This window comes from Phaethon aethereus, assembly GCF_964289735.1.
Source record: "Phaethon aethereus genome assembly, chromosome: 8".
Classification (NCBI taxonomy): domain Eukaryota; kingdom Metazoa; phylum Chordata; class Aves; order Phaethontiformes; family Phaethontidae; genus Phaethon; species Phaethon aethereus.
Genome location: NC_138584.1, coordinates 27083993 through 27110117, shown reverse-complemented (window position 1 = coordinate 27110117; position 26125 = coordinate 27083993). Strand labels below are relative to the sequence as shown.

Below are 26125 nucleotides of genomic sequence, written 5' to 3'. Positions count from 1 at the left end.
CCAATTGTGTTGCCTTATTCTTTAAAATGTAGTGGCTCTCTATTTATGACCACCTCACCCCTGATTTATGCCACAGTATAAACAAGCAGTCAGGTATGTAATTATGTATATACATACAGCAAAGAACGATCTGAGCACAAAAAACTTAATCTAATGTCCCAGCACTGCAAGATGTTATCCCAGATAACAAACTTGTGCTGGTAACAGAGGAGAAGCAAGCAAGCGCGGAAGCATAACACCCTTTCTGCTGAGCTAAGCGGCTCAGTTTTCAGAAGAGCTCTTGGATTTAGAACTTGACCCCCGCAATACTATGCAGAGCAACGCACAAGTACTTTAGGAACTTTAGTCTCGTTCTCAAAAGTGAGTTAAGGTTTCAGACTTCAGATGCTTTTACAAAATCAGTTGCAGATAGGTCTAGCGTTGCTCTGAGCTGGAGGGACCGAGTTCAGCGTTATTCCGCACATTTTATAGATCTGTTAGCAGTGACTTCCCATGGTCACATTTCTGAATGATTTTCCACAGTCACAGACACAGTCGGTTCTCCCCTGCAAGCTTACAGGTGGGCAACGCCAGACTGTGTCTGATCCTGCGGACATGCCTTTAATTCTTACTGTACACGCTGTTAAGGTCAGCTGCTTTAACCATCTGATTTCTCAGTCCGAGATGTTAAAAAAGGCCAGACTTCCAGGACGTGCAAAATGGAAAAATCGGACTTGTGTTTAGGTATGTACACAAAATGTTGTTTTACTTGCTGCAATTGCTTTTGAAAACACGATGTCTAACTCTTTTAGGAACATACAGTGCAGTGCTTAAGACATCCAGAGCTAACTTGCCCAGAGCAGGGAGAATGACAGATTACTCAATTCCCATTTCAATTACTTAACCACAGGATCATCATTCTACTTCACTCAAATTGTGGTATATTGATTTCTGTTGTGACTCAAAAGATTTTAATTTTTAATAAAAAGTTAGCATGATATTCTCTTTATGTATATAAATCCAGAGTAATCTGCCTTTTGCGGATGGGGTATTTAAATTGAAAGACCCCATAATGCCTATCATGTTTATAAGGACCCCTCCCTGAGTTCACTTAACCAGTACACCCTCCTTAGTTTCCCCGCAGGACAGCAGTAATGCAAAAACCTTTGAGGGCTAGATGAGAGAATTGTAACATAATGAACTTTTAAATTTCAATAACCCTTAACAAAAACTGCTAAAAAGCTCCCATGGTATAGAATCAGAGTTTCTGAATATCAGCTGATGTAAATTAGAGGGAAGTAAAAGGAAAAAGTTAACCAAAGCCTTTCACTCTTTCCTATCCAAGGACAAATTAATAGTAGGAGATCTAGGTTTTTGGTACTGGTAAATATTAAAGAACTTGCCTTAAATTGATTGTAGGCTCGGCATATTGACACCAAGCTCCATTTTCCTGAGAAACGTGGTAACAACTCAGGTGATCAGATTTCCCTTGGCTATCCCAGCTCCCATTCAACTGAGAAGTCAGGTGTAGCAAGTTTGCTAATGCAACCCACGTTCAGGACAGCGGTCCTTCCCAGGCAAACAGCATCTCTTAGAAACCGTGTGTCCAGGTAAAAGCTTTTATACCAGCAATCCCAATAGTGATAAAAAGTTTCCAGATGTTCTTCCATTTGACGGCTTAACTCCAACCCTGAGCTTCCAAGGAAAAGCTACACAGTGTAACTTAGCCTGAGTATTAAAAGGAAATTTCTCAGGGACCCTCTACTTTCTGGCACCCTTCCCAGGAAGGGACTAATCAGTAAAAAGCCATTCTTCACACTTGTTCTTTGGCCTGTCCTCTGTGACCTATTTTCTTGACTAATCTGTGATTTTTATCCCACCCAATACCAAATGGCCTCCATTTCTGGCTTCTCCTGGCCAGCCCTTTAACTCTTAGCTTCCAATGAGATCTTGGGGGTAGTGCGGAATTTTGAGTGGTTTCTCTTGCTTCAAGGTGTCTGCAGCATCAAAGGACAGTATAAGTAACACCAAAATGCAAGAGCAGCAACCTCCTCTGTGTTGGTAAACGAAGTCTTTTGTGCAGACGAGGTCTTTCCTGAAAGATAAAATGTGGTAAGGTCAGTCTGTGGTATTGATGTTGAGGTTTGTAGTCCTGAAAGCGAAAAAGCCCTTGTGAAAAGCTCTGCAGTGATGAGCTGTGAAGCTTTTTTGTTGTTGTTGCCAAAAGAGGGAGCCCTCACAGAATTATATATGCTCTTGGTGATGTGTCTGCTTTTGTGATCTGCTCTTTAAAAAGCTCTAAAATGTGGGGTTTTTTTTCTTACAAAACTTGGGGCCTTTTTGGTTTAGAAGAAAATAAGTTTGTGGCACAGATAATGTGAGCTGTGAGTTTTGCCCTCTTTGGGTTTGTGATGATGTTTTTTTCTCAGGTCACAAAGAAAGAAAATAAGCTTTTCATTTTTAGAGTTCTACAGATGGCTGTTATTAAGTACACAATGTGGTTTCATTAAATACCATATTTTAGCATTCCAGTGTTAGAAATAATGATCCTGCCAAACTGGACAATGCTGGTTGTGCACTGAACTTTTTTTAAAAGAAGATACATGATTTTGTGTGTTGTAATTTGGGTTCCATGCTGCCCTGTCTTTATGTGAGGTGGAATTTTCAAAACTGGCACCCTAGCCATCCCAGAATGATGATTTTTTTCTTCTGAAAGATAGTATCTGAGAAGGATGAGTAGGATCTTTCAAGTTTGTCTGATGATGTAAGGGGTAAATTAGTGCTGGGTTTATTTGTAATTGCTTGTAGGGACTCATTCAATAAATTTGGGAGGCACTTTGAGAATTATGTAACTTGTCACTGATTTTTACCAGTGGAGTAGGTTTAACGCAGCGAGAAAGTACAGGCACTTTTATTAATGTTTATCTTTAGGGGGAAAGCTTTTGTCTCGGGTTCTGCAACAGAAACTGTAAGAAATAATAAGTTTACCAGAGAGACCTTGTAAGTCTTGATTCATGGTTCACCCTTACCTCTTTCTGAGCTTGAACTGGTTAAAGGGAACTCTGGCCAAGAGAAATTACAAGTATTTTAGGTGATCTCTGCCATCTTTTCTGAACCTGTACTGTTCCCTAGACTAGTTCTCTTTTGAAGAATTTCTTTTCAACCTAACGTCTTCTATGACTCCATGGCTCCAGTACACCATTCGACATTTTCTCCGTTTTGCGCAGTAGCTCTTTTCCAGCGGGATGTAATCTGACTGGGTATGACAGTCCAGTGTTTCTTATCTCCCCCAAATCAAAGCCAAGCTTACAAAATAGCTTAACTTCATGGGAGTTCAAAGCCAATGATTGGGCAGTAGGATTTAAAAAATATTTTTATTTGATCATTTGAGATATTTGCCTTACTGTTTTTAAATGCAAATTCAGAGGCTCCAGTGTGACCTGTTTTAGTGAGATATTGATGCTTAGAACCAGATTCTCAACAATACGTTAGCACTTAAAAGGCATTTGGGTGCCTATTTCACTCCTAGGTCAGCTGTTCTTGAAAATGTCACATCCTAGCTCTTGGCAAGACTGAAGTTTTACATAGCAGGATTGTTGCACCAGAGTAAAATCCAGTTTAGAAATGCATATTGATGATTTGTCGTTAATAGGTCTTGTGTGAAGATTGCTGGGTGATTATTGTACCATAATAGCAGTGAGATTCAGAATAAGTGCAAGGAGTAGATTGGCTGAGCTAGGAAGGATCACATTTAGATGGTAACTTTTATTTCTCTTTTCCATTATGGTCTTGTTGTCTTTTTGAATACTATTAGTATTCTCAGTGCTGTACAGGAACATACGGGAGACTTAGGACAGGAGCTAAGTCGAATGCAATCAAAGTACTTGATAAAACAGAAAAATCAACCCCAAAATAATTTTATGCATTTAGTTTAAAAGAAATACATTCACAGTTAAGACTGAAATGGCCAAAATGGGTGTTTCTGACATTTTATGGATGTTCTGCATAGGTAGTGTGCCTCCAAATATTGGATGCTCCTATATACCATATGTGCTGCAATTCCTGAGCAATACAGCAGATGTTTTAGGTGATCAATTCAGAACTCACTGGCTTTGTTTAGTTCTCCCCATTCCCAATTTTATATGATGTGAATGTGCCTGTCATCATAAGTAGAGGAACAGTTCCATAATTAAAAATCTGTGCATAATTCAAACTGACACAGTAGCAATACTAAAACCCTCCCCAACCTAGAAAATCTCATGTTCCTCAGAGTTCAAAACACCCAGTTAGGAAAAGCCAGTAAAAACGAGCTTTGTGTGGCTTGAATCAAAACTTAACTATTTTTTTGAGATTAGGTTTATCGTGCGAGGTGGATGAAAGCTAACGGTTCTGATTGCTTTGCTGATCAGAGGGCTGGGTGAGCTGGTTTGTTTCCTTATTTGTTTTTAGGAAAAGTTTTGCCTTATTTCTGGTAATCTCCTTCACAGCCAGCTTCCTAATGGCACTTTTTTAATCTCCAGTTCTCTTAACACTTTCTTTGCTGCTGCCCCTTGCTTTGCCAGCTCCTAGTTTACAAAGTGCCTTTTCTACCCTAAGACCATATTTTTTTCTTTTTTTCTTTTGTTCAAGGAACTTTGTAGAATCACAGAATCATTTAGGTTGGAAAAGACCTTTTAAGATTGAGTAACGCCATAGACCTAACACTGCCAAATCCAGCACTCAACCATGTCCCTAAGAGCCACATCTGCGCTTCTTTTAAATCCCTCCAGGGATGGTGACTCAACCGCTTCCCTGGGCAGCCTGTTCCAGCGCTTGACAGGCCTTTCGGTGAAGAAATTTTTCCTGATATCCAATCTAAACAGTAATCCCCAATGATTTTACTTAGTTTTCTGAGCATGTGGTCTGGAAATCTATTCAGACTTCATTAAAAAGCTCATTTGAAAATACTGATTCTATTGTATTGTCTGAACTGTTTTGTCTATTTGGGGATATAAAATGACTTGAGCTCTCGTATTTTTTCAGTTGTAAATGAGTACAGATATGTACCTGATGGCTACCACAGTAGAGAGACTTCTCTTATGGAGTGGTCTGTGGGGAACAAACTAGCTGCCTGCTACCGCCCGTCTGCCTCTGCGGAGGCTGGGGCTGGCGAGGGCAAGGGCGCGCGCACTCCTGCCCCGGCCCCGCATCTCCTCTGCAACCTGAACCCGCAGGACCGTGGCGGAGGGAGCTACATTTCTAGAGAAAAAAAATGTTCTCTGTCTTCAGTGCCCAAAAGAAAAATTTAAGCTCACTGGGAACAGGAATGAATCTGACATTTAATTTTGCCACTATAAATTGGAACATTTACATTTGTGTTGGTATTTCTTAAAAAAAAAAACAAACAAAAAAAAAAAAAACTACCCTGAAATACAGCTGTCTGACAGTAGAGTTCAAAGTAAGAACAGGGATAAATTTTCCTCACAGGTTCACCTATGGAAACTTTGTTCACCTTTCCTGCAACTGTGAAATTGGTTTGAAATGATGGACTGATACTTCCTCATGAGTTACTCCTGCCATACCAGAGCTCTTTTGTTAACTAGAAAAATATATACTCTTTGGGGAAGCAAAATGCTTTTCCAAACACAGTGTGTAAATGTTGTTGTTAATGTCTAGAAAATTAATTTTTAAGGCTAATATTCAATGAATGTTTGGAAACCTCTTGGATTTCTTCTAATTAATGAAGAACATAAATAAGGCAATGGAAGCAGTTTAAAAGCAGAACTATATTTTTCTGAAAACTGGAAGTTTCAGAGTGACTCACAAATCATAGGTAAACATCCACTTTTCAAATTATTCAGATAAATATATTTTCTGTGTAGCCTAAAGAACAACTGCTTCATAATAGCTTCATGACATAGTTACTACATTCTCAGTTAAATGTTTGTTAAATGTACATGGGTAAATATCAACTTTTGTCTTCTGGAGGTATGATTGAAAGCCACGATCTATCTTCAGTGATGGTCTCAGCAGGGGAAAGTGGGGAAATTCAGCCTTGGGTTGGACTGAACCTTGAAGCAACTGCACATCTGTGACGCAAAATTAGCAGTTTCTTTTCAAAATTGGTTAATAGGGCATTTGGTTCCTTCTTCCACTGAAGACCCCGTGCTTTGGGTGCTTCTGAAAACAGGCTTGAATTTTTCAGTCACCATGCAGATCTTTCACAAGTGTTTGTTCTGTGTTTTTTAACCACTATTAGATATATATCAGATAGCAGGTCCCAAGGAATTGCTTGTAGAACAACTGTAAAAGAACACTAATTTGAAGCAGTTAGCAGCAAGGCTAATGAAAAGAGAATTTCAGACCTCTTATCTCTGCTCAGTGTATGGGACAAATGTTATTTCCTGTTTTATTAGTCAGAATAACCTGACATGGACTGGAGAGAGGAACAAACTAGTAATATCTGGATGGTCTTGTTTTCTTGCACAGATCTCCATTCAAGGCTGATCTTGGGCAGGCTACTTCAGCTCAGTGATTCTGATGAGACAAACTTATTTCCTCCTTTAATATAATATGAGATATTACACATAACCTGTATAGCTCTCCAACTGTTGTGAATAAAAATGCCTCTGGAATGGCTTTCACGGTTTAAAGTACCTGGGTGAAGGGTTTGGGCTAAAATGCCAAATTGCAAAAGTGAGATAAAAATGCTCAAAGTTGGATGTATAGAGCTAAATGCCACCTTGGTTCCAGGAGCCTCCATTTTATTGTTTATATTACCAATTCTAGAGATACCGCCCATAGATTAAACAGGAATTACACCAGATAGCATACGAGGGCAGACTGACCTTCTGTAAGGAGTCTCAATGCTGCCCTGTTAGTTTTTGGGAGTTTTGATATGGTTTGCAGCCTGAGTGGACCTTGTTCCAGGTTCTGTGGCTCAAGATGTTCAGATACAGGGATTTAGTAATTATTTTAGCATGTGCCATAGAAAACTACAAAGAATTATTGGGTCTGTTTGGAAAGTAAGATTGTTCTTTTTACCTCCAGGACAGCTCATGCTCATTGCTGCCACTTGACTTCTCCAGACAGTGCTTTCACTGGCTGTAATTAAATATGAAGTTTTTAGAAGAATGATGACTGCGATGCTCTGAATCTTTTGTTAAGTGAATATGACAAGCAGTGGTCTGGTTTGGAAAAAAAAAATTGGTTTTGTTTTGTTTTTTTTTTGAGCAACAGAAAAAATAACTCACTGCCATGGATTGTGAAAGCAAACAGACTCAAACTGAAATTAGATGAAAAGTTTGAAATTAGATGAGACCACAATAGTTGGACATACAAATTTGTATATTTGTCCATACGTACTCGATTCTAATTTAACTTTTCACTATTATTTTGATCATGCTATCTTGACTTATACACAATAAACAAGCAACCTTCCACGGTATGGAGGGGGAAAGATTTTCAGATCAAGTATTCCTCCTAAATTAAATGTGAAAACAGTTATTTCCCCCTTCCCTCCTGCCTGTCCCTATTACAGAAAAGTCTTCAGCTGTAATGATGCCTTGACAGCCAAAGCAGAACTTGGAGGGATGGAGTTAGTTTCCCCCTTACTGTGAAAGAAAAAATACTGATTTTTTTTTGTCTAGCTGTTGTGCAAGTCTTTAGAATCGGATGTTTCCAATCTATTGATTTACATTCCCATAATATTAGCAGTTTGAAAACACAGATGAAACTGGTCTATAGCCCTTCAGCTGGCTGGAGCAAATGAGAAATATGAAAATATGGAGCAAATATGGAAACAGAACAGAAAAGTGAATGTGACGGGAGTGGAAGGCCGGTGAACTTAGAGCTCAAGGTGCGAAATTTAAACCCTCCAGTTTGGTGCACTGGAAATCAGTTCCATTGACTCCCCTCACACTGATTTCCTTTGGCTCCTTAAAGAGATGCTTCGTTAGCTAGGAAATGTGTGTGCTGCTGTATTTCTATTGGTGACAAAATGCTAGCTTGGTCTTGGATAGGTGTGATAATTTCGAGTATTTCCTAGGTTTTTCTTCCGTATCTACAATACATAGCCTATATTCACAGAATCACAGAATCATTAAGGTTGGAAAAGACCTTTAAGATCATCAAGTTCAACCACCAGCCTAATGCCACCATGCCCACTAAACCATGTCCCAAAGTGCCACGTCTACACATTTTTTTTAATACTTCCAGTGATGGTGACTCCACCACCTCCCTGGAAAGCCTGTTCCAATGTTTGACCACTCTCTGTAAATATTTTTTTCCTAATATCTAGTCTAAACCTCCCCTGGTGCAACTTGAGGCCATTTCCTCTCGTCCTATCACTAGTTACTTGGGAGAAGAGACCAACACCCACCTCGCCACAACCCCCTTTCAGGTAGTTGTAGAGAGCGATAAGGTCTCCCCTCAGCCTCCTTTTCTCTAGACTAAACAACCCCAGTTCCCTCAGCCGCTCCTCATAAGACTTGTGCTCCAGACCCCTCACCCTTTCTCTGGACATGCTCAAGCACCTCAGTGTCCTTCTTGTAGTGAGGGGCCCAAAACTGAACACAGGATTCGAGGTGTGGCCTCACCAGTGCCGAGTACAGGGGCACGATCACTTCCCTACTCCTGCTGGCCACACTGTTTCTGATGCAGGCCAGGACGCTGTTGGCCTTCTTGGCCACCTGGGCGCACTGCCTTGATTCCTTGTATGCAAGTGTGGCATGTGTATACAATTTTATAAAGGTTTACTCCTCCCTGCACAATGCAGAAGTCAATAGATACCCCTTGGTATACACACACCTGCATGCACATACATGAATATTCATATGTGTCTGTGATTGTATATACATATATGCAATATATGTGTGTGTCGTGGTTTAGCCTCAGCTGGCAACTCAGCCCCACGTAGCTGCTCGCTCACTCCCCCACGGTGGGACAAGGGAGAGCATCGGAAGAGAAAAGTGAGGAAACTCGTGGTTTGAGATAAAGACAGTTTAATAGGCAAAGCAAAAGCCACGCACGCAAGCAAAGCAAAACAGGGAATTCATTCCCCACTCCCCGTGGGCAGGCAGGTGTTCAGCCATCTCCAGGGAAGCAGGACTCCGTCACATGTAGCGGTTTCTTGGGAAGACAGATGCCATAACTCCGAACGTCCCTCCACCCCCTCCTTCTTCTTCCCAGCTTTATATACCGAGCATGACATTATATGGTGGGGAATATCTCTTCGCCCAGCCTGGGTCACTGTCCTGGCTGTGTCCCCTCCCAGCTCCCCGTGCACCCCCAGCCTCCTTGCTGGCAGGCCAGCACGAGAAGCTGGACTGTCCTTGACTGCTCAGCAACAACCCAAAACATCAGCACATTATCAACAATTTCTCATCCCAAATCCAACACACAGCCTCACACTAGCTTCTGTGAGGAAAATTAACTCTATCCTGGCTAAAACCAGGACGGTGTGTACATATATACAATTATAGCAATGGCAAGTGCAAAACTAACTTTCAAAAGAGTATAAGGCCTGTCTTCTCCTTTTGAGAGCTTGGTTGCATGGAGCTGTAGGTGTGAGACTGGCAGCTTTGAAACTGAATGGTGATGGCAGAAATGGAAATCACTACAGAAGGATTTTGGACATGATATAGCCTGTAGATCTCATGCACACCATTTTGCAGTCATAAAGTTCTCCCAACCGTTGCTCTGCTTTGTGTTATACAGAAAGCCCAGCTATTTGGGCTTACAGGCGAAAATTTCGTTTGCTCATAAAGCTGAACTGTGTTCTGTTGAATGCTTTCGTTTCTGAGACGTTTGAATGCAAGACACCAGAAATACAACCTGCTATTGAGGTTTTCTTCTGAATAAAATGGCATGCATTACCATTGTATATGAGTCACTTAGTGGCCTTTAAATATTTCCATCTTTCAGCAGAAAGGGAATATATCTTGAGTGTTTGCAGAATAACTTCAACCACTGAAGCTATGATCTGGAAATTGCAGTGCTGTGTTCTCACACAGCTCACCTGCATCTCAGGCAAACTCCAACACCCTAAGAAAAAATATCGCCTAAGATAAACACAACCGGATTATTCCCACAAAATCAGAAGTAAAGGCAGGGAGCTCTTGGAGGGGGGGGGATTTAGGCTCTAGGGAGTCAGAGAAAATGACAACTAGAGAAGTTGTGTTCTGTCATGTTTATTTTCACTCTGTTGCTGAATCATAGGGACTTCTTAACACATAATTCATAAGTTTTATGCATGAAAATGCAATCATTTGGGGGAAATTTTATATTCAGAAGGAATTTACTCATGTGTTGCATCTTTTACATGTCTTTTCCTTCCTTCCATTTGTATTGCTATCCTTATGGTGTGAAACCACAGGAGTCCTGTTTCTTAAAAGTTTATCAAAGATGTGTTTCCTTTGGCTGGGCCCAGGTGTATTAGGAAGTGGATCATGTCAGTGCTGTATTTCAGAGCTTTGTTTTCCAGTTAAGTGCTGCCCTGAGCAGAATTCTAATACAAACCAGGAGCCAAACCAAGTGCAAACACATGCTGCTCCCCAAACAAGAAGGTATTTAACTTTTTATGAAGAAGGACTCTTCTAGTGAAAATTTCTCGTGTTTCAGAAAACTTCCCAAGTAATTTTCTCAGAGTTCTAGGTGGTTGGTTTTTTCTCTTTTCATAGATTTTTTTTTTTTTAACGGTATTTTCTTTGAACCCAAGTCAGCCTTCTCACCACCAGTGTGCTGGCTATTCTGGCATATGACAGTTTATTAAATTAATTATTAGTTGACATAGAGAGTGTAGGACAACTGCTACTAGCTGGTAGCTAAACTAATCAGGTTGGATGCAGATGTTGGAACTTAAGTCCCAGTTTCAATAAACATTTAGTTACACACAGGAAAAGAAGGTTTGGGAAAAATGATCTGTGGGTCAGAGCCCTCCTAGCCGGGTGTAAGCAGCTGGAGTTCAATCTCAAGGTCCAGATGGAGCAGAGCAGTGACATAAACCTCTAGATTTGTGCCTCCCTTATTGTGTGATCACAGACTCCTACAGCTGCATGTTTAGTTTCAGAATCACCTATGTTGGGGGTTAATCTGTCTTGTCTGTTATCTAAAACAGCCCATAAACAATGGCTAGTCAGTCAATATCCCATTACTGGTATAGGTAGATATGCTTTGTTTCTAATTAAACATTCATTGAACACTGTTGCTTACCCCCCCCAACAAATGGTGGAATCTCAAAGTTCATAATTGCTTTCACTAATGCTGCTCCATTCCTTTGTAAGACTTAACGTAAGACAAGAACTCGCAACTGAAGAATGGCTGTGCAATGCCTAAAGCGATCCGCATCATGTATAGATTTTGGTTGTTAATGGCACTGTGTGTGGTCTGTATGGTTTTTCCTTTCCTTGTTTACTTGTTTTTTCAAAATAAATAAAATTTAAAGAGAAGAGTTTATTAGTTCCTGCTGCTTACTATGTACTTTAAGACATAATCTGCTGTTTGCGGTGTTACAGTAATCTTTATAGGCATTAAGTAATTGAAGTCACAATCATGGCTCTGCAATTTACATAATAATACACCAAACTATGAGAAACCTGCATGGTGGTTTGTTACCAAAACAAACCCTTTAAAATGCTGGGTTAAATTGTGGAATGAGTAGATCCTGAACTCTTGCAGTATAAGTACATATGCTTCACTTAAAACATGCACAAAACAGAAAAGGAAAAATTTCTTCACCGAAAGGGTTGTCAAGCATTGCAACAGGCTGCCCAGGGAAGCAGTTGAGTCACCATCCCTGGAGGTATTTAAAAGACATGCAGGTGTGATGCTTAGGGACATGGTTTAGTGGTGGACTTGGCAGTACTAGGGTAACGGTTGGACTTGATGATCTTAAAGGTTTTTTCTAACCTCAATGATTCTATAATTCTGTGAAAACCACAGCCACCTTTTTGTTATTAGAACTACGAAGAGGCTCGATTCCAACCTGGATGTGGGGTCAGACTATGGAGAAACAGGCCTTATTCTCTTCATGTCTTGCAGACCCAAAGCTCTTGGGGAAGAGCAGAACAAGGCAGAGACAAGGTATAGGCTATACCATCCATTCTCTTCCCCTAGTCTTTATTGGGGCAGAAATACCAGTGTTTGTGTATGTACTCCATATACTCATTCTCTACGCAGGCTGCAGGGTGACTAGAGCACTGGCTATCTGTGCATTAATTTGTCTCAGCATTTCAGGCTTGAATTAACAAGGAGGATAATGGCCTATGAAATTGGGAGCTCTGAGTCAAGCTTGCCAGTTGGGTTCATAAAGTGATTGGATTTGCTTGCGATATTTTGATTTGAGTTAAAAAGAGACTGTTATTAACTAATCAAGGATCTCCTTTTACGTGCACATCTGAGAAGGTGCGCTGTGTATGCATAGTATACAGCATCAAACCATAAAGCTGCTACAAATCTACCTTTGTGTTGCTTCACTGAGGTGTGTAAGGATGCTTGTTATTTTACAGATGCAGAAGGGCAGAAAACTTAAGAGGCATTCTGCCATCATAACTCTCATTGGCAAAGTTAAGGATCAGTTCATTCCAAAGCGGCTCCTTCCTCCTCTCCTTCCTTCCAGAGATAAGATAGTCTTAATGACTTTTTTCTTGTGATTGTAAATATTTATAGTGAACTGATGGGCTTTTTTTTTGGTTCCTAGTGGTTCGGTAAGAATCTGGATACTATCTTTATGAGTGCTCTATATGTAAATAAAGCAACCTATAGATAAAGCACCAGTAGATGTCACTCAGGAATACGTGGAACAGACTGTGAATTTGTGCAACCAATAAAACCGGGCACGCACACTTCAAATGGCCTCTGCTGTGCAACTGCTCAGCCCCCCACGGCTGTTACTTAGGACAGTGATCTACTGCTTTTGGTAGTAATTTGCTCAGCAAGTCTTTGGGGCTATGACCTACTACTACTGCCGTAGGTACAACAGTGTTTGTATGTATGCCCAAAGATACCTCGCACGGCTTTTCAATCTTTCCTTAACTTTCATTGTATTAATGTTCTTTTTAAATAGCTTTCGAGCACAACAGGACTATAAGAACTGGGGCGAAGCTTGTAAATACATAATAGATTATGCATGAGTGATGTGTTCTTGAGATAAATAGTAAAAGGGGAGAGGAGGAGAGGTCTTAGCTACTTGTTTGGCAATGTTTCTGAAAAATGAGAAAGTACCATATTTCCTTGGCACTTAGGTTTTTGGAAATAAATATGCAGGTGTCAGATATTAACTAGAAGAACATTTGAACTGGAAGGATGAGTAAAGCAGCTTAATGGTTCGGCACTGCCTTTCATCGTTTGGACTTGGTTTTGATCCTAAACCAGAATCAAATTACCAAATATTGCAAAGATCAAATGTCTGTAGAGGTCACTGTTAAAATGGTTTAAAATGCTTATTATAGCTCTTAGCATGAGTGATAACATATTCCAAACCACTTTATAAATGTTTTCCCACACCTATATTATCAATAATTGATTCTACAGAGTAAGCTACATCAGATGCAATTTACTAAAATCCCAGCCAAGTGTCAACAAGCTGACTGGTTCATTTTATCATACTAGGAAACTTTAGCAGCTAATCGTAAAGGAGATACAAAACATGAGATCTTTCTTCATTATATGAAAAAAAGTCTGTGGTTTCAGGAGGGAAAGAAAAGACTATTGTTTGGCATAATGTGATTTAAAACAAAAGAAAGGTTTAAATATCAAATTATCCATTTTAACAGCATTTGAATTAGTAGCTTATTGGGGTCATTACTTAAATCGAGAGTTTCTCTTTGAAGATAAGTCTTGCACTCTGAAGGGAAGGAGGGTACAAGTAGATAAACTTGCATTTGAGAAACTAGACAGATGTGAGATGCTCGTTGATGTATATTTACTTTTTTCTAACACTTTCCTTTATCCAAGTTTTCATTAGAAAGTTTTCTCCAGATATTGATTAATCCTGAATATTTCTTAAGCTGTCCAACAGCAAACTACTAAAAGAAGGTTTTACACTCTATCACAGGAGCATTTTTTGCATACGAGCAGAACGCACCAAGGTGCGCAGCTTGTCACCCATCAGGTAGCAATGTGAAAGACTGGGACACAGCCTTTAATTTCCCCCACTCTGCACCTTCTCCCTCCTCCCACCTCGCTACACTAAATCCCTCCAGTGCAAAACTGAGGAGGCTTATGGTGGTGCTTGTGGGCAGCTGCGTTGTGCCATCCACACGGCACCAAGTTGCACACTTGGGATCTCTTTGATCTTTTTCTGAACTTTTGAGTTCTTTCATGATAGAATGTTAGATGATAGCTTTCAAAACCATTGATGTTACAGAGTGTGGCAATAATAAAGGCCATAGAAATGTGAAATCCACCTCTGCAAACCCTTCAATACATACTTAGCTTTATTGTGTGAGAAGATGCACCCGTTTCAGTTACTCTTATATCGACACAGTCAGTTTATAGAAGAGAAGTGCTAATTTGGAAGTTAAAAGGAAAAGGCACAATTCGTAACAACTTGTGGCAAAGCTTCCAGGAAAAAAAAAAAAATCATGCACCTGATTTCAATTTTAAACCCGCTGAATTGCGTAGTAGATTGAAGGTAGTAGGGAGAGATACCTATTCAAGCCACGTTAAAATTAGATGGAAAAGATCCATAGCAGAGACTAGTCTGGGTGAAATACATTTAGGAAGAGAAAGTCCTCCTGTGGTCCCAGAGAGTCAGTTCCAGCTTCGTGTGGGTGGACTGTGGCAGGAGATGTTAGGGAGATGGGCAGCCTGCCTTCAGGCTCATAGCTACAGAAAATACTGCCCGTAGAGTGAAGGCATTGAAATGGCACAAACCCAACAAGAGCTTTCTAAAGCTGAAGTTGATCTCAGCTCCAAGCTTAGGCATTTTATACGGAGACTCAGAGAAAGGCAGGTATAGATGCCCTTGCAGCCTAGGGAAACCATTGCCAGAGCACAGCTGTCTCCTGGGATGTGGGTGCACGGGGATTGCTGAAGGATCTTCCAGCCCGGCAGCCTTGTGTGTCCTCCATCTCCGCTTACCTGCTCCGCTGGATGTTGGGTGCTTGGAGATGATGTGCTGGGAGAGAAGGTATGGGTAAGGATATCTTTAGGATCCCGGCTGGGGGAGGAGTGTAGGAGCACAAAGATGACTTTATAATTGCTTTTTTTTTTATCACTCTTTCTGACTATATTGACTTTATACTTGACACAGCTTTGGCTGGCAAGTGAGGCCCAGATACATTCAGAATTAGATATGACTAGGCTCATTCTTACATGAGAAGAAAATCATCGGTTGCTACAGAAACAGCTCCATATCAGTCTCATGGGGCATCTTTGCATCTGGCTTTTTTTCCTTCTCTTTTGCTAATCTGTAGATAAGAGTCAAAGCAAGTGCAGCACATCCCACATCTATATAAAAGGTTGGAGAAATTCTGCAGAGAGCAAAGTGTGAAAGAACATCTCGTAGATAAGCTAAACTTAAATGAATGAGCTCGTTTACACCCCCACACAATTTTTTTTCTAGTTTTGCAACTCTTGCTGAGTTAATTGAGGTGAAAATTTAATGACACCAGTCAGCAAATATTTTAAAGACCACTAACATCAAGAAAGAGAAAGGAGGTACGCAGGGAGTTACTAAGAAAAATTTAGGAAACGATCCGAGTGGTGAGTTTAGAATCTGTGTCGAGCAAATTGCATACAGCAATGGAATAATAATCCAGACTTGCTTTCAAGCAAGTTGTTTAACTTGATAAATTAAGGAATTAGTTAAAAATAAGTGTATATTATGGGTGAACAGGGACCATTCTGCACACTTTAGACCAGCTCACCAGCGAGGTTTTTCAACTGGTTTTCTAAAAAGTAATGAATTCTTGATGCTTAGTAGATTAATATTTATTGAGCGAATCAATGCTTAATTTATTAAAAATTTGCCTTCCTTGTATTTTAATATGATTTATTACTCATCAGTGCTTATTGCATTAATTAAAGATTGTGTTAATTTTGTGGAAGTGAACATGATCTGCTGCAGGTTTGCTGCAGAGCCCTGATGCACTGCAGGGACTGTGCCTCTGGGTAGCACCAGGGATGGAAAACTGCACGAAGTGGGAAGCCGGTACGAATCACCAACGGCCTCCTGGGCTTTCAAATAGGCAGCAAGGTGAAAATGAGGATGCTGCCCCTTAAGGGTAGGACAGGATTATAGCAATAGAGAGACCGTGGTGATACAGGGAATCTTGCTGTTGGCCTCATAAATTCTAGCTGATGCTGTGGAAATCGTTTTAGCATTACCCATGGAATGCCTTTTTGTCAACGTAGGTGAAGTCCAGCCTCAGTGATATGGGAACCTCTCACTTCTCCCCAGACCAGGATGATAAGTCATTACATTTCCGTGCTCAGGCTGTAATTCTTGGGACAGTAGGTTACCTGAAGGTTGGGGTAGTCCCAAGCACCTCTGCAGGGGCAGGTGTTTGAGAAGTGGAAAATTACTAAAAGCAGAACAAAAAAAGCCAGACACCTTGTGGGATCAGTATTTCAAGAAATCTGTCAAAACAGGGAGGGTGATCGTGCTGGAGGGAGGCAACAGCTGCAATTTGCATCTTTCAGCACTGAAGGGAGAAGCAAATATATAAAGCCCCACAGCCATGATACTTCTGATGCCATTATTTTATTAATCTTTGTGACACTTGTCTCCCCCTTTAAATTCAAATTCTGGTGCTTTTATAGCTACTCATAAGTGTGTCTGTATGTTTTTTTAAAAATCCATCTAGTTACTAGACTGCTTGCATCCAGCTGAGCCCTGCAAACAGCAGAGCGCTAGCCCCTGAGATCTGAGAGCAGGCTTGAATTTCTGAAGAGTGGTTGGATCCATAATTAGTGCATTTTTGCATGTTTAAATGCATGATTCTGGAATGCACTTTGCTGTTCCCTCCTCTCAACGGCTTGGGTGAGTGTGCACAGACTTTCCTCACCGAGCTAAATTAGAGAAACCTCTTCAAGGTCGGTTGAAGGTCAGAGCAGAGCAATTTTTTCTCCGTCAGTGCACCGGTCAGGCAGTAACCACCGTGCTGCAGCCCAGAGCGTTTGGGTGGAGCCAGTGCCAAGAACCTGGTGGCATTTCAAATCCCTTGCAGCAGTTAGGTGTTAGATGCAAAAGATCAGTGCTGCTCCACTTGAAGTCAGAGAAATAACTCGTGCTTAAAGTTCAACACATACACAAAGATTTCCTGGAACTGGAGTTAATTTGCTTTTTCCGAGGCCAGCTTGAGGGGTATGTCCAAACCATAAAAAGTTACAAACTGAACATTTCACTTGTAATAACTTCATTTTATTTCCCATTTTGTTGAGCCTATTCTGTATGCTTTTGTTTTCCTACAGAATCGAGTGAATATACTTAGGTTTTTATTTAATGTTTACTTTTACCCTAATTAATAGACTCAAGTTAAGACTGGGTGCTAGTTGGGCTACGTGCTTTTCTCTCTATTCCAAATCTCTACATTTTGCAGCCTTCTTTCACACAGGGTATTTATATTCCATCTTTTTTCCCAGTAGAGGAGTTTTCACACAGTATAGGCTTTGGATATATCTTTTCTGCTCTAGCTGTTCATTAGATAGCATTTGGAGTTCCAGTTGTGCTGAGAAATGTAAGCAAAGCTTTTGGCCCAGTGGGTGCTAAGCCCTGGCATTTCATAGCTTTGTATATATGAATCAGGATTAAGGCACAGGATATATATAAAATTTAGCTCATTAGGAGACGTTTCATCTTATGGCTCCCACTGGGGAGGTGGATCCTTTGCCTACACTATTGTTTACTTTGCTTTATTGCTCCCTGGGAGAGGAGGGGGGGCTGAGCAGACCCCAGCAGAGTAGGGACAGCATTTCTGAATGTTTCTTGTGGAAGTGACACAAGGCAGCAGCAGAGTTGTCTTCTCCCTTTTACAGTCACCCTGGCACACCTGGAAAAAGGCTTGGCATAAGCTGGCCTTAGTATTTGATGATAAAGCAAATGTGATCAAGCACACTGCTAAGGTCATACTTGGAATGACTTGTCAGAGTTAAGAGAATGAACCTATAAAAGCAGACAGGAATGAATTTTCTCCCAAATATGATTTGCATTGTACAAGAGTTAAGGACTGAAGGCCAGGAAGGTTTTTAGAAAATGTTATTTTTTCAGCCTGACACCCCACTCAGCTTCCCAGCAGGCCACATTCACTGTTGGGCATATACCTCAAGTATATTCAGTGGATGATCAACTGTGTCCATATACTTTAGGCAGGGAAGCTTTACTTATAGAGAAATTGTGGGTCTGTAAAGGAGTTTCATCAGCCATAATATCAATGGAAGAGCATTCATAGTAGGGAATACCAAGTCAATGTTTCCTCCTCAAGGACTTTCCGCTGTCATCCAGGGTGTACAGTGAATGCAGTGATGAGAATTAGATTAGAAAAAGATCAATAGGGCTGACAATAAATGAAAGTAACACAGACATTATTGAGCAGATTAGGAGAGAGAAATTAAACTGGACAGTATAATCTTCAATGCCAGATAGACACAAAGTTAGGGAGAAGACAGTAAGTTAGAAAGTGTTGTGAAGAAGAGGCAGTAACAGTCTGGCTGTGAGCTGGGGAAAGCTCTGCTGGTGATGGAAAGCCCTCAGCCCACAGAAAGGTTGAAAAGGATGATAACGGTCCAGGAGCACATGGATTTCAGTGGCAGGCTACAGAGAGGCAATGGGGTGGAGGTCACCTAAGGCTGGGAACATGGAGTAGGCAACATCCTTAGCTACATGTTGCATCTTGGATGCACCCCACCATCACCAAGGCATTGGTGGGATAGTCTGTTCCAGGCAAAAAATTTTCCTAACCTTCTTGTAGTACAGGTTGGCTGACCCTGTGAAGGTTTGCAGCCCTTCCAGAAACTACTCTTCTGTTTAAAATTTATTATTTGCCAATATAACTCCCTGTATTTTGCTATCTGTACAAATATCCAGTGATGATCAAGTCTGGCAAGCTTTTGGGGTGAGGGATATCTGGTGGCAACGAGATCCATGGGCTGACTGTGCTCAGCATGAAAAGAAGCTTTCCTTTTATCAGTCTTGAGTTTGTCTAGATCCTCTTATGTGTCTTTGAAAGGTTCACCCCAAGGCAATATAATTGTGTTTGATCACATACAGGCTATGAGTCAGTGATTGATATGAATAAAGAACTTAGAGTTTCTTGTCGTGGTTCATTGTCTTCTTCCGTGTGGAATCAGAAATCACTTTTATTAATATATCAGTCCATCTGTGCTTCTAGCTATCCATTTCAAGTATATGTTCCAAAAAAGAAATAGTAACGCTGTATAAGTACAAATAAAAACACATTAAAAGGACTGAGCCAGGGGTTTTTTTCTTCCTCATAAAGTACATGTGGGTCCCATCCAGAAGAGTTACTGTGAGCCATGTAACTTGTAATTAATTCTGCTATAAATGTCAGAACACTTACTTTGCAGGTCTAAGCTGACCCACTAAAATTAGTCCCCTTTTAACAATTCCTTTTTTAATTTGTTTTTCAGCAGAAGCGGCAGCTTGACCTCCTGACAATAACCAGCCCTGGTAAGTGAGCTCCGCCGCACGGCGCTCTCCTCTTTTCTTAAAGAGATGGTTGTCTAAATGTGTTTTTTTCCCCCGTCTCTGGCATGCAAAATGAAAAACACTGTTCCCCAGAAAATCTTTCACGTAATAACAAGTGACAGCTATATTGTGCTTGGCAAAGCCCCGGGCAGTTATCCGTTCACAGAGCTGCCTCTTCAGACCTTTACTCTATGAATTGAGTGCTGATATTTCTTTAAGCCTCCTGGGGTTACAGTTAGCAGTATGTCTGCAGGGCAGATGCCCTCGAATTCACGATGTGTGTTCAAGTATCACAGAAATGCAAGTTTGACTTTCCTTGGTGGCAAACGTGAGCCGTTCAGGGAGTAGGGAGACGGTGGTCCTCTGTCCTGCGGTGGAGACAGGAGGTCCAGGCTTAGGGCGGAGAAGCCCGGAGTGGGTCAGAAAAAGTTTAGGTAAAAATAAAATGCTTTAAATGATCTGCTTCGTAATGGCTTTTGTTGTCTGCCTATTGAGGAGATAAACCAAAACTTGTTATATTGGGAAAGTATTGGGCTCTTTGGCATAGTGAGTCTCCAAGGTCTCGGCACCGCAATTGAAACGCGGATCGTTTGAATAGTGCTTCTCTTTGATCTCAGCTCTTAAGGCTGGGTGGCTTTTAACTTATTGCTGTTTTTCTGGCTCAGTTTCTTTCTATTAGCTGCTACAGAAGCTTGCTTCCCACCAGCTTCAGGTGTACACCATGCTTAAATAGTGCTACCTTTTGGTTAACTTTTTCAATTTTTCAAATGTATGTACGTATTAAGCTTTCAGGTTGGCTTTAACTGGGACTAATGAGTTCTGGCTTTAACTGGGAATAACGTGCTAGCGAAATGAACAGGTGTTATGGGAAGTGAACAAAATGTGACACACATTTGCTTGGATAACAATTTCGCATCAATAATTGTTCTGACACTCTAAATGTAGATATCATCTGTGACATGGTTTCTCCTTCACTAACCTTGTAAAAATAATAAGAATTAAAATAAGGAGGAGGAACACTTTGTTGGGACAGATGTTTGAGGCTATTGGCAATTGCATCACATTTTTGCATGTTCACTTTTCATGCAGTTTGCAATTATGTTAATGTATGCTCCGGGCACTTGCTGATAAAAGCAACAATACAGTGTGATACAGCCATTGTCACTATTCCGACTGTAACTTCAAGGACAAACATGGCACATTTTTCATTTTTCGTATCTTCAGCATTCCCTATTTCTAGAGGAAAAAGAAAAATATCTCTGAAGGTCTTAATCATAATAAACAGTCCGATCTTGGATAAGGGCACCAAAGTCCACAGACTTTTTTTTTTAATAAGAGAAAAGGAGAGTTGGGGACCAGCATAACTTAATACGAGACTTTTCTGCAAAACAAATTTATAATACCTTCCCCATAATTTCGGATACAGTATTAACTAGAAAAATGAAAAGGTTGACTAAGTTGGGTTCATGCATAGATGTGATCACAGTAAGTAGCTACCGCTTCAGATCTCTCAGTTTAATACATCAGTCTACTAAATCAACACAGCAATTAGTTGGAAGGATCAAAATAGCTAAATACAAAACTAGCCTTCAACAACTGCATAGGTGGACATCCCGCACTAAAAGCAGGGTGGGGGGGAGTTTTCAATAACATGCACTTTTTCTGAAATGTAAGTTTTACCCTTTGATATTTAGCCAGAAATCTACAATAATTGGCTACATAGGAAAAAAAAATTGTGCCATGATTATATAATTAATTGCCTACAGTTTTGCTTTCAGTAAAGGCATTTTTAAAAGAAGACTCATGCTGTATCAGGCCAAACTTACTTAAGAGCCCAAGCTGAGATTTTTCAAAGAGGCTGAAAGAGTTAGGCACTTAATTCCTAGCAGGATTGGAAAACGTCAACCTGTGGATTAAAGGGTCTAGTTTGGGCCTTACAAATACAAAAATAAAATAAAATCAATCACAGTCTTGAGGCTTTTATCTGTCTTTGGAGACTGCAACTTTTAAATATTTCATTCTTTGAGTCCTAGCTCTAAGATCTGACATCAACAGTCTGCTTTTACAAAGTTGTGATATCGTTTATGATGGCCGAGACCAGCCATAATCACTGTCATCTCTGAATTTACTGATTAAAATTAGGAACTGGGCTATTTAGTTGCAGCTGTTAATCCTCTGGGACTTGTTCGTGTTCTCCACCTTGCCGCAGGCAGGAGGTCAGTCGTGGAGGAGGTCACTCAGCTTTATTTATAGTATGAAAGTCCTCCGTGTCTCACAACCACTATCAGCCACCAAAGCCCTATTGCTTAATTGTAAGAACAGACAAAGGACTTCAAAACCAAAGGTGACCTCTGTGATTTGCACTTCTGTCATGACGAATATCATCTTTCTTTTGTGCGTGTGTGAAATTCTCGAACCAGTTTTTGTAGTTTAGTCAAGAATCACTTGGTGATCCCTTGCAGTTACTACAACAACTCTTCTCCACGTGCCACTAAAAAAATTTCCAAGTATTGATCAGCCAATTATTGAGATTAATTGCAAGGTAAAACAACACCACTAATGTCAATTAAGGCATGTTGAGACACAACTGCCAAAACATTCAAAAGAGAAATCGTGGGATCACAGAAACCTTAACGTTACGTCGTGGCAGTCGCGCTGTTCCACGTGGCCGTGGCTGCTGCGTGGCTCCCCAGGCATCACCGGTGGGTAGGAAGCGGCACCGGTTCCTTGTGCCCTCAATCCCCGGGGCAGCCATCCCTCGCCACGAGGGCGACCCACCGCTGCCGCTTGCTTTACTCCACAGGGCTTCCAAACACGGAGCAACGTGCGCGCGGCTCTGCAAACCTGGCCGAACGGGTGCTTGACTTCAAAGCGCATTTGTGTGTTAGACTGAGCAGGTATAGATCATTAATATGTAACCTGGACTGAGGGCACTCTGGGAAAAACTGGCAAAAAAAAAAAAAAGGAAAACGGAAGAAATGCAGCGGGCAAGAGCTGCAGCTCCAGCTACGCGTTTTGTATGCCACTCACGGAGCTGACCTGTTCCAGCGCCCCTAAAAAAAACAGCTATGGGAAGCTCCACAACACGCCCCAAACCGGAGGAAGTCTTTGCTTTGCTGTGGGTCTCCAGAAACAGCCAGACACAAATGATGCATAAGGTGGGGGCGAGCCGGATTCCCTCGTGCTCAAATATATTCCTTTGAAGTAACTGACACCCATGTAAAATGTGGAGGGGAGTTCACTGCTCTGCCTTACTGCTGAGCAGCTGGAGGAACGTTACGTTGAATTTATCGATGCTCTCGCCACACTCCTTTCTTCTTGCCCCTTGACATGTGAGTTACAATTAGAGTGTAACACGCTGTACGGTTCAGGGTGCTGGAGTCAGAGCTGATGTGCGCAGTGGGGTGGGGGAAAGATGTTAAAAATTCATTAGTGGCTGGCAGGGATCTGCTGGCAGGGAGTGGGACATAATGAGATTTAAGTTTTGGTAATTTAAATTTTCTTTATACTTAGTTTTACCTCCGAATTTGATCCAAAACATTTCCTTAACGCTTCTTCTGGTTGACTTCGCATGTTAGGACTGAACCTTCAGGTGGCTTAATTTGGCCCTGTTGCACAAAGGAGCTGAGGATCTGCCCTTAATTTCTATGTGATCACGTTCTAGTAACCCTTTGAACACGCACATACAATCACATCACATTTTGTGGTAACCACTCAATAGTTGCAAATAAGATATCCCTGTTTCCATAGCTTTTCCATGGAGACAAAGCTTTTTGCATCTCCTGTGTTTATGATAATAACACAGCTTTCCAATTTCTCTTCTCAGTAAGGTAAGTTCATCTCCCACTGAAGTATTTTTTAATTATTGATACCATAAATGGAAGTGTGTTGGAAACTATTGGCTTTGAAAATAGCTAACGTGCTATTATCCAAGAACCATCAGGAAAATTCTTTTGAAATTCTCTTTGATCCCCCCGTCCTCAGGGCTTTATCCTTCCCTACCAGTCTCTCTACTGCCAATTTAAAATAACATTCTCTTGAAATCAGTGCAATGTCAGGAGAAATTCATCGGCACCGTAGGTCCATGTCTCCCATATGTATATAAACCTACTACATTTGGCAGCAGTAAATTGATTGCATTTGAAAAACCTGGGGTAGTTGAATATTCCGTAGCGCCCAGCTTGGCTACAGCATGGAATATAAAGTACTTTAAGTTTCTTTCAGCTCTGTTTTAGGTGAAATAAAGTGAAAGCTGACTCCATAGTTCCTACCTTTTGATTTACTCAGATTTTCCTCTGACCACATTAGAGATTAACATGCAGGGACAGAGTAAGATATCCCAGATCTCTGTGGAGCGGCATTGAGATTTCATCAGAAACGTTCATGACTTTGTGTGTGCTTCCCCCAAATATTCAAGCTCTTACGCTTTTAAACGGTGAAAAAAGCTCCATTTTGAAAGTATTTATCAGACTGATCTATGTGGTGAAATATTCTGCCCCCTTTAATATTGTCGGTGCTGCATGCTCTAAAAATGTCTCCATTTCATTAATTTGTGATACACTGCTACACTGAATTCTTTTAAGGTGGCTTTAGTTTCTGCCATACATATTTTACTGCTTTAAATTATAGATATAGGAGTGTTGCCTAGTTAATTTCCTCTGGTTAGGAAAATATATTTCTACTCTCCTGGCATTGCATAAAGTGATATGTGGGATTTGCTATATTTTTTAGCTGATTAAGTTTTGCATTTCTACATATTACTGCTTATGAGACCACAAGTAAAACTACGTAAGGAAAGGAGAAGTTTTATAGTGCATTTGAAAGTTTCATTTAACTATAAATTCCACCACTAAGCCCCGCTACAAGACTTTTCCATTACCTTCCTGGATAGTCTGGCTATCTACTTCTTTCTAATTGAAGCATGAAAATAATATGAACTCAAAGTCATGAAGCTATAAGACAGGTATTAATAAAAATGATACAGAGTAATAAAATGTGACAGAAAGTTGTTTGCTGCTAAAACTCAGCTACTATTTTTGCTAGTCCTTATTAATTAATAGTACATTAATTTTGGTCTAAGTATGTGTCAAGGGATAACATCTGAGTTTTTCAACAGCCTAACATAATTACTGCTCATGTTTGTTAGTGAAGCTTCACGTGCTATTTTATTTGGAAAGGTGGTGGAGAAAAGAAATGACTTATCTTTCCAGTAATTATTGAGTCTTTTAATGCTCAGTGATGGATAGGGGTGAAACTATTGCTCATGTCACTAAGACACTGGTTGTTAATCCACCCATTTGCCTACAAAAATGTAAAATAATTTGGTGGGACCGCACCTCATTGCTCAGAGAGGCAATAAACCCCAAACGGTTTGTTTGAATCCACAGTACAAGAATTTCTCTACCATAGAAATAAAATATATATATGCTAAAGTCTCAGCTCAAAGTGAAATTCCCCTGTTGTCAGTCTTAGCTGAACCCTGAAACTATAGGAATAAGTTTGTTCCAGACTTGAAACTTTAGCAAGATGATGTACTAACAGAAAGCAGAGAGAAAAACGCGGACTTTTTTTTTTTTTAATGCCATTAGGTTGGTTTCAGCTGTCCTGAGGCTAATTAGGAAGTTTGACTGTATCCGATTCCTCATCTTTACTGTATCTGAAGAGCTGTAAGAATTTGCCGTGATAAGGAGAAACATTACTGTTGCTTGTAATTACTTTTTCGTGCAGATCAGTACCTTCCTAATTCTTCCTAATTCTTACTTATACCTCTCGATTTGCTGGAATAACAACTGCAGAGATGCTACCTACTCACTGACTGGTGTTGCTGTTCCCACCGTCTTTTCCCTGCACAGATAGTCTTCACCCACAATGTGTCCCAAGAGAATAAGTCCACCCTGATTTTTCTGCCTGTCTCCTTACCTATCCGCATTTCTCTCCCCAAACACCATCTATATCCATCTCAAATATCACAGTTTTGGGATCTCTTGAAATAACACTTTTTTGATCCAATAATGAAAACAGAATTTTCTTCCATTTAGTTGCAAAATATTTACTTTTAGTAAGGCTGTTTCATCCCCACCTTTGTGTTTTAAAAAATTGACCTTTTTTTGGATACATGTAAAATAAGTGATATTTGCGAAGTCAAAATAAGGCTGCAGAGAAGATATTCTAAAGGCTAATCCATTACTTTTGAAGAAAAATATCAAGCTTTTCCACAATACCTTATTATTATTCTGGGTCACCATGACGTTTCCATGCACCTTGGCATGTCCCTTTAATTGGATCCTTACATAGGACGGTCCGGCATAGTTGCATTGAAAGCTGACATTTCTAACTAACTGACCTTTTCAGGCCCAGTGATGCTCCTATAATGATTATCCTCTAGCATTGTTTGGACACAATACCACATACTTCACAGCACATAAAGAATATGTTCTTTGAGAACTATTCAAAATGCCCAGTCTCAAGTTAGCAAAATGAGAAAATTGGGTGCAAACATTCATCAGAGTGTTATTGTGC

The 26125-nt window shown here is 40.5% G+C and overlaps 1 protein-coding gene across 2 annotated transcripts in view; it reads left to right on the top strand.

Moving 5' to 3' along the window:
• LOC309407560 (BEN domain-containing protein 5) overlaps window positions 1-26125 on the top strand; it is a gene marked incomplete at its 5' end in the record, with an annotated part of 952618 nt that overhangs the window by 482302 nt on the left and 444191 nt on the right. For both annotated transcript variants that reach the window (XM_082003109.1, XM_082003108.1), the window contains one exon: window positions 19549-19588. In XM_082003109.1, the coding sequence (XP_081859235.1) occupies window positions 19549-19588 (40 nt within the window). The remainder of the gene's footprint in view (window positions 1-19548; window positions 19589-26125) is intronic.